The sequence below is a fragment of the Schistocerca americana genome, chromosome 2, assembly GCF_021461395.2.
Source record: "Schistocerca americana isolate TAMUIC-IGC-003095 chromosome 2, iqSchAmer2.1, whole genome shotgun sequence".
Classification (NCBI taxonomy): Eukaryota; Metazoa; Arthropoda; class Insecta; order Orthoptera; family Acrididae; genus Schistocerca; species Schistocerca americana.
The window spans coordinates 287,673,598-287,686,488 of NC_060120.1; the positions used below are offsets into that span (position 1 = coordinate 287,673,598).

General features: G+C 39.7%; 1 protein-coding gene across 1 annotated transcript in view; it reads right to left on the reverse strand.

Annotated features, from left to right (window-relative positions):
• LOC124595033 (juvenile hormone esterase-like) overlaps positions 1-12,891 on the reverse strand; it is a 72,927-nt gene that overhangs the window by 2,522 nt on the left and 57,514 nt on the right. Inside the window, exons 8-9 of the mRNA XM_047133594.1 lie at positions 11,627-11,774; positions 6,968-7,100 (exon numbers count right to left, since the gene is read on the reverse strand). Of these exons, the coding sequence (XP_046989550.1) occupies positions 6,968-7,100; positions 11,627-11,774 (281 nt within the window). The remainder of the gene's footprint in view (positions 1-6,967; positions 7,101-11,626; positions 11,775-12,891) is intronic.

Sequence of the window (12,891 nt, forward strand, 5' to 3'; positions counted from 1 at the left end):
CTAGCCTAACCTTGGAGCACATTTACACAATCTTCATGCCTGACAGAGTTGGTGGCAGAGGTCAGTCTGGTTGTGATCTAGGTGGCAAGAACTGCAGCACAACATTTCAGGTGATACTGCAGCAGTTCCAGCAGTCCAGCTTTGATCCTTCTTCAGCAAATTGCTGAGCAGGGCCCAAACAAGCCAAGCAATGAACGGTGGTCACTTTCAGCATCTGCTATAGTTAGGCTAGTACTGTATTTCCTTTCTTCTCCTGTGTTTCTTTGTACATGGAATTCTGTTCTCTGGGCCACTTTTATTTGCTCTGCCCCATAGTGGATTTGTCAAAAGTCACAGTTAACATTTCAAGTATGATGTTGCACTTTATTCCATTTTTCAAGCAATATTTAATGCAAATTCTAAAAGATCCATCTTTTTCTGAAGTAAAAATTTGCCAAACACTCAAAAAAACATATAACCATTTTGGCTGTCAAGAATAAAATAAATATTCAGACAGCTGAAAATGCAAAAATGCACTGGAACATGTGTACCAGCAAGGTATTTTTATTTAATTGGATTTATAATGCCCACAAAATTAAAAAATTCCCATTACTTTTTGATCACACCTGGAAAGGAAAGAGATACCTGTATAATAGTTGAATGATGGGCTAACATCTAGCTGAGATCCACATAGGGTAATTAAGAGCCACAGCAGCTCAACATACTGGTAAGAAGCAAAAAATATACTTTGGTCTCATATATAGGGTGACACAGAAAAACGGGAACATTTCCACAATCCAATAAAACTAGAAGTGATGAAGGAAAGAAATTGCATTCATAGTAATTGAAACCTTACAACTTTGCCATTTAAAAAACACTGATGTCATTTATCATTTTTTTTTTAATTACATCCTGCTACCATTGTGTCAAAACTGTCAATGCCTACTGTTAGATGAAGATGTTATGAACTTTCGTTTCACCTGCATTGAATAACTTTCCAAACATTCAAGAAGCCTGATTTCAACAGGACTGAATGACATGACACACTGCATGACAATGAATAGCATATGTGCGAGAATTGTTTGACAACCATGTGACCTCACAATTCGGTAACAGTCCCTGGCCACCAAGATCACCAGATTTATCCATTTGTGATATTTTCTTGTGGGGCTACCTCAAAAAAAAAGTCTACATGACTCGGCCAAGAACCCAGCATGAGTTAAAACAGAGAATTCCGGATGCAGTTCACAGTATCCCAGCTGAGATGTTGCAGCGGTCAATGAGGAACTCAACAGCTGATTTCACAAATGTATTCATACAGGAGAATTACATCTGTAAAGGATGTACTTTTTTAAAAATGATAAATACCATCAGTGTTTCATAAATGGCAAAGTTGTAAGGTTTCGATTACTATGAATGCAATTTCTTTCCTTGATAATTTCTAGTTTTATTGGATTGTGGAAATGTTCCCGTTTTTCTCTGTATATGTACAAGACCCAGTACACACACACACAGACACACACACAGGGTAAACATTAATAAAACTAGAATGAGATTTTCACTCTGCAGCCGAGTGTGCGCTGATATAAAACTTTCTGGCAGATTAAAACTGTGTGCCCGACCGAGACTCGAACTCGGTTGGGCACACAGTTTTAATCTGCCAGGAAGTTTCATATCAGTGCACACTCCGCTGCAGAGTGAAAATATCATTCTGGAAACATCCCCCAGGCTGCGGCTAAGCCATGTCTCCGCAATATCCTTTGTTTCAGGAGTGCTAGTTCTGCAAGGTTTGCAGGAGAGCTTCTGTAAAGTTTGGAAGGTAGGAGACGAGATACTGGCAGAAGTAAAGCTGTGAGGACCAGGCGTGAGTTGTGCTTTGGTAGCTCAGATGGTAGAGCACTTGCCTGCGAAAGGCAAAGGTCCTGAGTTCGAGTCTCAGTCGGGCACACAGTTTTAATCTGTCAGGAAGTTTCATATCAGTGCACACTCCGCTGCAGAGTGAAAATCTCATTCTGGAAACATCCCCCAGGCTGTGGCTAAGCCATGTCTCTGCAATATCCTTTCTTTCAGGAGTGCTAGTTCTGCAAGGTTCGCAGGAGAGCTTCTGTAAAGTTTGGAAGGTAGGAGACGAGATACTGGCAGAAGTAAAGCTGTGAGGACCGGACGTGAGTCGTGCTTCGGTAGCTCAAATGGTAGAGCACTTGCCCGCGAAAGGCAAAGGTCCCGAGTTCGAGTCTCGGTCGGGCACACAGTTTTAATCTGCCAGGAAGTTACATTAATAAAACCGACAAACTACAAGGACAGATTCCTGACTAGAAATGATGGATTCCTTGTGTGGTGCATGCTGTGTGATTGATGCGGTGTACTGTAAGCAACAAAAAAAATGGTTCAAATGGCTTTGAGCACTATGGGACTTAACATCTGTGGTCATCAGTCCCCTAGATCTTAGAACTACTTAAACCTAACTAACCTAAGGACATCACACACATCCATGCCCGAGGCAGGATTCAAACCTGCGACCGTAGCAGTCACACGGTTCCGGACTGAAGCGCCTAGAACTGCACGGTCTCATCGGCCTGCTGTAAGCAACAGAATGGTCCAGTATTCATGTCTGGAACAAGCCAAGATGGTGTTTGTATACAGCCAAGCACATGGAAATGGTCAAAATGCAGCATGGCTGTACCAAAACAAGTACCCTCACAGATACCAACCATATCACACTAAATTTCAAACCCTTTATTTGGCTTTTGTGTGATCATGGGTCTCTTCAAACAGATGGATGTGCAGGAAGATCACGGACTGTGGGTAACTCAGATTTGGAGGACCAGGTTCTACATGATACTGAGATGAACCTTCATGCTTCCTGGTAATGTGTCAATTGACATTACAGTGTCTAGTACTGTAGTACACCTTTGCAGGATACACCGATATGATTTTAATTTACAGTGAAGCTCACTATAATGGAAGAGAAGTTCAATGCCTGTACCATGGGTACTTTTTAAATTATGTGACTACATCTGATCCCATCTCTGTAAGAGCAGAACGATGGCTGTGGGAAAATGGGAAATTCATAAGCAATAGAGCAAACTGCGATGCACCAAGCAGGCAGCGCACTGTTGTATTGGAAGAAGTGCTTCATCAAATTGAAAAGAACTCATCAATGAGTACATGAGCTATTGCACATGACTTGCATGTGCTTCACTCGTCTGTCTGGAGTGTTCTGCATGAACAGTAACTCCACCCATATCACCCTAAGAAGGCACACTGCATGCTCCCAGTGGATTGTGTGCCATGTGTAAATTTCTACACTTGGTGTTTGCACCACTGTGTGGATTTTCCTCAGTTGCCATGGGGACTTTTGTTCACAGACAAAGTGCATTTCAATGGGAAATGTGTTTTGAATGCTCCAAATAGTCACATTTGGAATCCAAAAAAACCACAAAGTCATGTGTACATGAAGATTTCAGCACACCTTCAGCATTGATGTCTAGGCAGGTATCTGTGATTATCATGTGATTGTGCAGGACATCCTTCCGCCCCTCTAACGTGTGTCACATACTTGATATTCCTGCAACAATTGCTAGCAGAGTTTCTGGAAGATGTACCATTGGACATTCAGCATGAATTGTGGTTCCAGAATGATGGTATGGCAGCACATGTTGCAATTCATGTCCGAAACCATCTGAACATAGGCTACAGGGACAGATAAATTGGTCAAATGGGGGGTGGGGGGGGGGCAGGAGCTTAGCTTAACTTAGTGTAAGTATTATAACTAGTTTACTACCTTGTCTTACTTACAGGGTGTGAAAACTAAATGAGAGGTATAGCTCACAAGCCAGGGTTTTTCTTTCATAGTCTAGTCTGTTACCTGAACGGAAGTTGCTATTTGTGTTACTACTCTGTCACAAGCTTTCAGTAGTAGGGCGTTAGAACAATTTTCAGGACCTATGAACGTGAAGCTGGTGGTGCCCTTTCTGTAGGATTGGCAGAGATCTTCATCCTATGACCTTCCCCCAGGGAGGAATCCTTGGGGTGGGGGTGGAGATGAGTAATCTATCTTTGAAGTCTGTCATCTTTGTTTCTTTGGTTGCACCATTCTAGTCTTACTACTTTTCCTTTCTTTCTTCTCCACCAGGAGTATCAGGTCTATTGTCTCTCTTTCCACATTCAATGGTTTCCATTGTGGAAATCCCTCTGTTACCCAAATATTAAAACTTGTTTTCAGAGGAACACCAGAAATGTAGCAACACATAGGCAGTTTCTGAACATAGATAATCACATAAAGTTCATGACCAGAAACGATACTTACTGAATGTTCTTTCAGAACAGATAATCATGGAATGTTTAGTCTCAGTTAACTGGAAAGTTAGATTCTTCATGGAAATGATGCAGACCAACTGCACACCAATGTTGATAAAAAATGAAGTAACCGTGGGTAATCATGGTTATAACATTTAATCACAATTGAGTTGTCTCTGCACTGCACCAATGTTAAACACTGGTTAGCAATAGACATTCAGCTAACCCGAAATTTTACCACAGCTAACTCCGTGTGTTACAAAGGAAAGCACCCATTATAGGTGCAGAGATAAAGATAATCACTGTCTGATGTACTTATGCATGCTGTTCAATTTTTTATAGTAATTTGGGCATTGTTACTGCACTATGGAGAGCAAGAAACGGATGACAAATATCTCAAAATTGGAAATCAATATACTTTCAGAGCTGGTTGGCTGAAATGCAAAAATTTTATAATGCAAACAAATGGATGGGTCTGTGCTTTGTTTTGTGATAGAAGTATACTATTTTGAGCAAAGTGTATTTTATACAAATAAAGTGTTAATTGCTTACAAACTGCATATGTATTTGAAGTCAAATCAACCATTTGCACAACTTCTATATAATTTTATTTCACTTAGTGTACTGAATTGTGGTATGTAGTGGCATAATGAGGTAACAGACAGATTTTTAAATACAGACTGACAAGATTTTCACAACTGCATACAGCTAGGCCTCTGAGCAACAATATCTCATATTATTAATTTGTGGTCATGGGTAGTTTGATAGTCAAATGACAAATATTGATTTTCTGTTGCAGAAAATATCCATATTATTTCACCCAGGAGACTGAATTCGTATGTGAGAACAATCCACTGTACCAATGACTTCCGGAAATCATCCAGTACACTGAAACCTTCTACCAAGTAATGTAATTCTGCTCAAGAAGGAAGCTTTATATATTGTGGAGAAATTGCTGCTCTGGTCCCCAATACATCACTGATCAATTTTGCACCATCATACTAAGTACATTAGCACTGTCACCAGTAACTGTATCAAATGCACCAGTTGCCTATTCCATTAATGTCATTAGACATATGTTCATGGGTGAGACAAGATTAAATCAATAAGTATGAAATTCCAACCTCTCATTGATTTGACTTAATAAGAATTACACTGTTTCTTTTGAATGACTTTAATCTCTCTTCAAATTTCCTGTCACTGCAATCTTTGAAAGGATTTCTCCTTTCTGCAAGTGTACCAATACAGTTGCAGCAACAATTTACATGAAGAAGATATAACATTTCTTCATCTTCTAAGCTATCTCATCATCATCATCATTTAAGACTGATTATGCCTTTCAGCGTTCAGTTTAAAGAGATCTTAGGAGTCCCTGGTTTGTCAGTTAGAGGTGGGACTCCATCACCTCCAAAGGTCCGAGGCATTTTGCTCTGGTTGTTGCCAGCATCATATTTAAAGTACCAGGGAAGCAGGTTGCTAGCTTTACTTGCCCCGAGTCCTATTGAGTTTTACCCCTAACGATTGAGGGACTAACCGGTGGATTTGGTAGTCTTTGCCGTATGAGCACAAAGGTGACCACGACTCAGAATATGTCCGAGATGCCCAGCCTTATTCCAAAGTAACTGGCTATGCTATCTAAAAAATCAAAAAATGTCACCATCTTAATATGGCACATGTTTACTTTATTTTAGCCATGATTGTAACTAGACAAATATGCCTCTGACCTTGGTCAACAATAACCACAATCAACTCCCTCATATAACTTTAAGTGTAGTTGGTGCAGTTAAATGTTTGGTTGATCAGGATTAAACGCTGACTTAACTGCAATTAACTTTTAATCAACATTGGTGCAGTCAGCCCTATGCATGAATGTCATCCAGTTCATGTAATTCAAAAGGTTGTAAAAGTAGAAAGAACTTGTTCCTCAGAATTTCAGTTTGTTACAATAATAATTTTATGGGGATATGCAGTGCAACATATCTCTTGAAGTGTTACGCAACATCCATTTAACTGATGAATGATGGTCACAACAGTCAAAAGGGATGCTGTACATCTGCAAGGTGGTATAATGATAGCAGCTTTCTACACTTCACAGTACCTGCTGGCTTGGCAGTATTCCATGCTGCGCAACCCCAGATTGGAGTAGCAGGGTGCTCCATCGAGAAAACGACATGCCGTGACAATGACACTTACATCATGGAAGACAAATGAAGCTCAGTTAAACATCAGATTAGAACTGAACTGGCATTATGTCATACAGAATGAATTTAATGTCATAGTGACTGTATGAACAAGAATATTATGTGAATTGTCGCCTTATCGTACCAGAAGAAGCAAAATAATTGTGTTTTAAAAGAAGTGCTTTCTATTATTTAGTAAAAGTTAAAGATGTAAAAAAGTTTGCAGATTCCAGCAAGAAGCTACAATGGTAAAGAAGTCCACATAAATATAAATTGGTTTGGGCATTATTTCAAGATGCAGCAGTTCAGAACTTCTGGACAGGAGCACTTCACACACATTTCAGGCTGCAGTGACCTATTGATTATTTATGTGTAGCTAATGCACCTTCCTCAGCAAATGTAAATTGGAATCATGTTTGAAGCTTCAGAAACTTGAAAAGGAAATGACAGAAAATGATATGTAAGTTTTAATAATAGTTACAATAATAATATCAGCAGCTTGTGCTTACCCAGTCTTAACAAAATTAGACCACATTTTAGTCATTTTTTTAACAGTTGTATATTCTGGATCAGTACTGGTGAATGGTGGAAACAACACTGATATGTAAAACAAGTAGATCAGGTCATCATGATGCACAACACCTATTAAACAAATGAACACAATTTTGTTATTTAAAGGAAATAAAGAAAAATTGTTGACAAATCATAAAGAATGTAAAATCCATGCAGAAATTGTAATAGATATTTAAATTTTGATGTAATAATCAAAGGAAAAAAACACATTTCACAGCAATTAAAGAATAGTACTGGGCATCCAGTAAGTTCCCCCTGACCTGATGCTCTGGATGACTTTTCTGTAGCGCTTCCCATTTTCTAAACCTTACCAACCCTTTTCCAAACACTTTTCCTTTCCTTTCAACACTTATACCAAAATAAGGAGCCACTCACTCCAAAAGCTCGTACATTTCCACATCTTTTGTGTGTTTTCTTCTGCCAAAGCTTGGTGAGTAGATTTTTTTTTTATCTATCCATATTATATTTTCAAACACAGATTATTTTTGTTGATTCTTTATTCAGTATGGTTCACAATTTGCATTACAAGTTGTCATGGGTTGTAGAGAGGGCTTAGTAGACAATGTTTTGATAAGGAACCCATATCCAGAAATGTATCATTTGGATGTAAAATAAATTTGCAGATCGGACGATGTAAAATAAATTTGCAGATCGGACCACTTTCAAATCTCCTGTGTCATGGAACGCCCACAGCAGAATCAATGAGCTCTGACCTGTGTGCTCTATAGGAGCTGCCCCAAGTGGCGACCCTGCATTCCACTGCACAAGGTGTATCTGTGACATGTGCCTTCATACACATGGTCCACAAACACTGGTGCATTACTGTGGAGAATCATAGTGAACTCTCCTCTTGCAGCTCTTGTTGTATTGGATGAAACTGGTATCTGGTGGACTCAGATTATCTGGAAACCATTTTCCTTGTACACATCTACCATTGTGTACTGTATCATGAAGTGGGAGATTTGAAAGTGATCCAATATTCAAACTCATTTTATATTCAAATGGTACATTCACAGACTTGGGGTCTTATCAAAACTTTGTCTTATGCATCCCCTCTACAAACCCTAGAAGCCTGTAATAGAATTGTGAAACACCATCTACCATATTTTATGCATTATAGGATGGATGACAGTAATGATTCCATTACAAAAAAAAAAAAAAAAAAAAAAAAAAAAAAAAAAAAAAAAAAAAAAAAAAAAAAAGACAAGGAGCCAAGAAATGCAGTGAGCACAGGACAATCAGCCTCATTTCACATGCAGCCAAAGTGATGTTAAGAATAAGTAATGAGAGACTTGAAAAAGTCATGGAGGAGAATCTTGGCAAGGAGCAGTTTGGCTTTAGATGGAATATGGGCACCAGAGATGCAATAAGGCTCCTATGAATCTTGAGAGAAAGGTATATTAAAAAAGGAATATGTGCTTCATTGATCTAGAAAAGGAATTTGGCAATGTGGCTTGGCACAAGCTGGCGACTATAATGAGGGAAAAGAGAGTGGACTGGAAAACCAGAAGACTTGCAAACTCATTACATCTGGATCAAAAAGCCTCATCTGAAGTGAGAGGAGGAAGTACAAACTGGATTGGACTAGGAAAAGGAGTAAGACAAGGATGCTGTCTATCACCTACACTTTTCAACCCCTACTTGGAAAATATGATTGACCAATGCTCATTAGATGACAAAGGAGTAGAAATTGGAGGAAGAAGAGTAGGGTGTTTGAGGTTTGCTGATGACATGGTCCTTCTAGCCACAGGGGAGAAAGAATTACAGGATGGATTTAGTGGACACCATTGAAGCTAATGGAAAAAATTATGGAATGAAAATTAACACAAAGAAAACAAAAGTATTGGCACTAGGAGGAAATAAAGAAATAAAAATTATGCTGATTGGAGAAAAATTAGAACAGGTGCAAAATTTTAAGTATCTTGGAAGCAGGATGGACATTGACTGGAAGTGCAGCACAGAAATTAAAACAAGGATATCAATGGCAAAAGAGCCATTTTATAAGAAAAGGAGAATTTTCTGTAGCAGTCTGGACAGAGAACTGAGGAAAAGACTCATAAAATGTTTTCTATGGAGTGTTCCTCTGTATGGTGCCAAAACATGGACTTGGAGGAAGAAAGACAAAGAAAGGCTGGAGGCTTTTGAGATGCGAACGTGGCAGAGGACAGAAAGAATAAGTTGGATGGACAGAGTAAAAAATGAAGAGGTACTGAGAAGAGTGGGAGAGAAAAGACAGTTACTAGATGTGATAAAAAGAAGAAAAAGAAACTGTATTGGGCATATATTAAGAAATAATGGTGGACTGATAAAAGCAGTTTTAGAAGGTTTTGTAGAAGGGAAAAAGGAGTGAGGAAGGAAGAAATTTCACGTACTGGATGACATGATGGGCGGTACAACATACAGCAACCTTAAGAAGGAAGCAACAGATCACAGAAAATGGAGAGGCAAATGACCTGCTAATATAGCAGGAAACTGATGGTGATGAGGAGGAGGATGGACCATAATTTTTAAGCAATTTTTTAAAAAAGTAACATTTTTACACTACCCAAGGAACTTCCCACCCCTCCTAAAGTGGTGTTTCAATGCCCACCCAACCTCCACAACATCCTAGTCCATCCCTATGCCACTCCCAATCCCAACCCCTTGCCATAAGGATGATATCCCTGTGGAAGACACAGTTGCAAAACCTGCCCAATCGACCCATGCAGCACTTCCTATCCAGTCCTGACACTGGTTTATTCTACTCCATCAGGGGCTGGGCCTCTTCTGAAAGCTGCCATGTCATTTACCAGCTCTGCTGCAGTCATTGCACAGCTTTTTATATTTTTATATTGGTATGACTACCAACCAGCTGTCCACCAGAATGAACGGCCACTGCCGAAGTGTGGCCAAGAGCGAAGTAGACCACCCTGTGGCACGACGTGCAGCTGAATATAACACACCTGATTTCAATGGCTGCTTCACTACCCAAGCCATCTGGATCCTTCCCTCCACCACCAGCTTTTCTGAACTGTGCGGATGGGAGTTATCCTACCCATTCTCCGTTCTTGTAACTATCCCAGCCTCAATGTACAGAAACATACTGTCCCCACACCCTCCCCCCAACAGTTTCCACCCCCTCTGTTCTATCATCTCCTCCCTATTCTCATCTCCCACCTTGTTTATTTTCTGCCCTTTGCCAATGCTTCCACCCATTTTCCCCCATTTCTCTCCTTTTTTTTCCTCCCTTTTTCCCCACCTCCCTACCTGACAACCTCCTGAGGCTGCGCTTGTTGGCATTCTAGTTCCTGCACACTCCACTAGACAGTGTTCATCTCTCTCCCCAGCCATACTCTATCATCCTTTTCCCTTCCTCACCCCCTTCCAGAGTGTTGCTCACATCCCATGCGATAGTTGAATTCTGGCCCAAGATGCTGGAGTTGGCAGTCATGTGTGCATGAGGTGTGCTTGCTTGTGTGTGTGAGAGTGGTGTATGCATGAGTGTCTCTTTTACTGTTGAAGGTTGTGGCCAAAACCATATGTGAGTGTCTTTCAGTTGTGCCTATCTGCAACTTGATGTGTCTTCTTTACAGTAAGCAGCAATCTGTCTTTTCCTACATTGTTAATTATTTATTTTTTATTTATGTATTTTATTCCCCCCCACTAACATCTGACCTCATTGTCTCTGTAGTTTATTTTCTGTCCTTTTATATCTATCTTTACTTCTCACTCGTTTATTCCCACCTATGATATGAGCTGCAAAAATGTTTTTTAATGTGCTGTCTTGGACCTCTTATTCTCTCTTCAGGATTTTCCTCATTATTTCTTCCTTTCCTCCTCAGATCCTTCTCACTTTGGATTCTAAATTATATACACCCATAAACTTTCCTCTTTGCTACCATGAAGGAAGGAACCAGAATTCTCAAAGCTTGGAGTATTATCTGCTTTCATTTATGTGTGTGAGTCTAGCACTGGCACTGACAGATAAACCTTCAAAAGGTAAGTCCTGGATAGTGCACTGTCTCTTGATGAACCTAATACATTTCTGAATGGAATTTTCCAATTGATACAGTTAAAATACAGTTTACATGAGATCCAAGTTCCCAATTGTATTATAGCAAACAATGGAAACTCCAGGTTGGAATATCAATAATATAAGGACAGAAATAGACTGCTACTCACCAGAAAGATGATGCACTGAGTTACAAACAGGCACAATGATAAGACTGTTACACTTTAGCTTTCGGCCAAAGCCTTCTTCAGAAAAGGGAACACACACACATTCATTCCCACAAGCGAACACACTTCACACACGTACAACTGACATCTCAGGAATGCATTCTGATCTGAGCTGCTGGAGATAGCAGTCATGTGTGTATGGGGCGTGCTCTTATGTAAATGAATGTATGCATGTGTTTCATTTTTTGAAGAAGGCTTTGGCTGAAAGCTAAACATGTAACAGCCATTTCATTGTTCCTGTCTGCATCTCAACATGGCATCTTTACAATGAGCATCAATGTATCACTTTTCTTATATTGCAAATTACGTAATACACATTTTAGGACTGTTTTATACAGCAGTGATAGTACTTATCTATCTGGAGCCAAAATAATTACCATAAGGTATTAGCGTTCCAGGAATGTACACCCAGCTATACCTTCCTTGGTAAGTAAACTGGTAATAGTACACTGGTGAAGTGTTACTTCTGGATATTATCTTCGCAATACGGTCAACTGGAAATATTTCTATAGCATCAGCATACAACTGAAACACAGAAGTAAAAGGAATATCAGATCTTCAGTGCTCATTCCTATAGCAAAAAACGCATGTGCGCCCACACACACCACCCTCTCTCTCTCTCTCTCTCTCTCTCTCTGCAGAAACTGGTATCAGTAGTAAAATTGTTACCATATTACAAAAAACACTAATGTAAGTCTTACTCCTTTGCGTATAAATTGATGGGTGACTCAGAAGCAACAGTTAAGTTCACAAGTTTAGTAGGCATTATCTGACATATTTTACTATGTATACACCACAGTATTCAGTTTAGCATAGTTTCATATAAATTCACAATATGAACAAAACAATTACTCTATATCAAGTTGAACTCTCAGAGGATATCGACTGCACACAGAGTAGGTCTGCGTGGCAGGCCACAGGCTCACTGACTGATAAGAGATTGTAACAGAAATGCTGAATAGTGTTAATGGGTGGATAATTGGTGAAAGACACCACAGGTCTCGTGGCAACCTACTGACAAAACTTCAAGAACAATTCTTCAGGGCTGGAATCATGAATGTTCTCCAGCCCCCTATGTATATCTGCTGTAAAGATCATGCAAAATTAGGTAAATAGCAATTAGCACAGAAGTGCACATTATTCCCATGGTCCATCTGTGAAGGGGATCTGAACAAAGCTTAACATAGGGTACAATAAAAGCTACCCTCTTACCATGTGCTTCACAGTGATGTTCAGAGCACAGATGTAGATTTACACCTCACATTTTCCTGGAAATTAAAAACCCTGAACTTCTGTGTCAGTAGTTGGCCTCATGAACTTCAAGGCCAAAGAAGCACTCACATCAGTGAATGAGTTACCAACCATTGTCCTATTTCCCCTGACAACAGATATGGGATACTGTCAGTGCTGACAAGAAGCCTGAGCTGGTACAAGTTGCATCTCATGTTGGGATTTGAATCAACATTCTTGCAAGATCCAAAAAGAGAAAGAAGGAAAAGTCTAATAAGTTTTTGGGAACTCCAAAGTTAGGTGTGCCATGAAACCCTGTAGGGTCTGATAACCTCACCATGGAGCACCAATGCACACCAAAAACAACATCAACAGAAACCCTGTAAGCAAACAGCAGTTAGATTGGAAACCA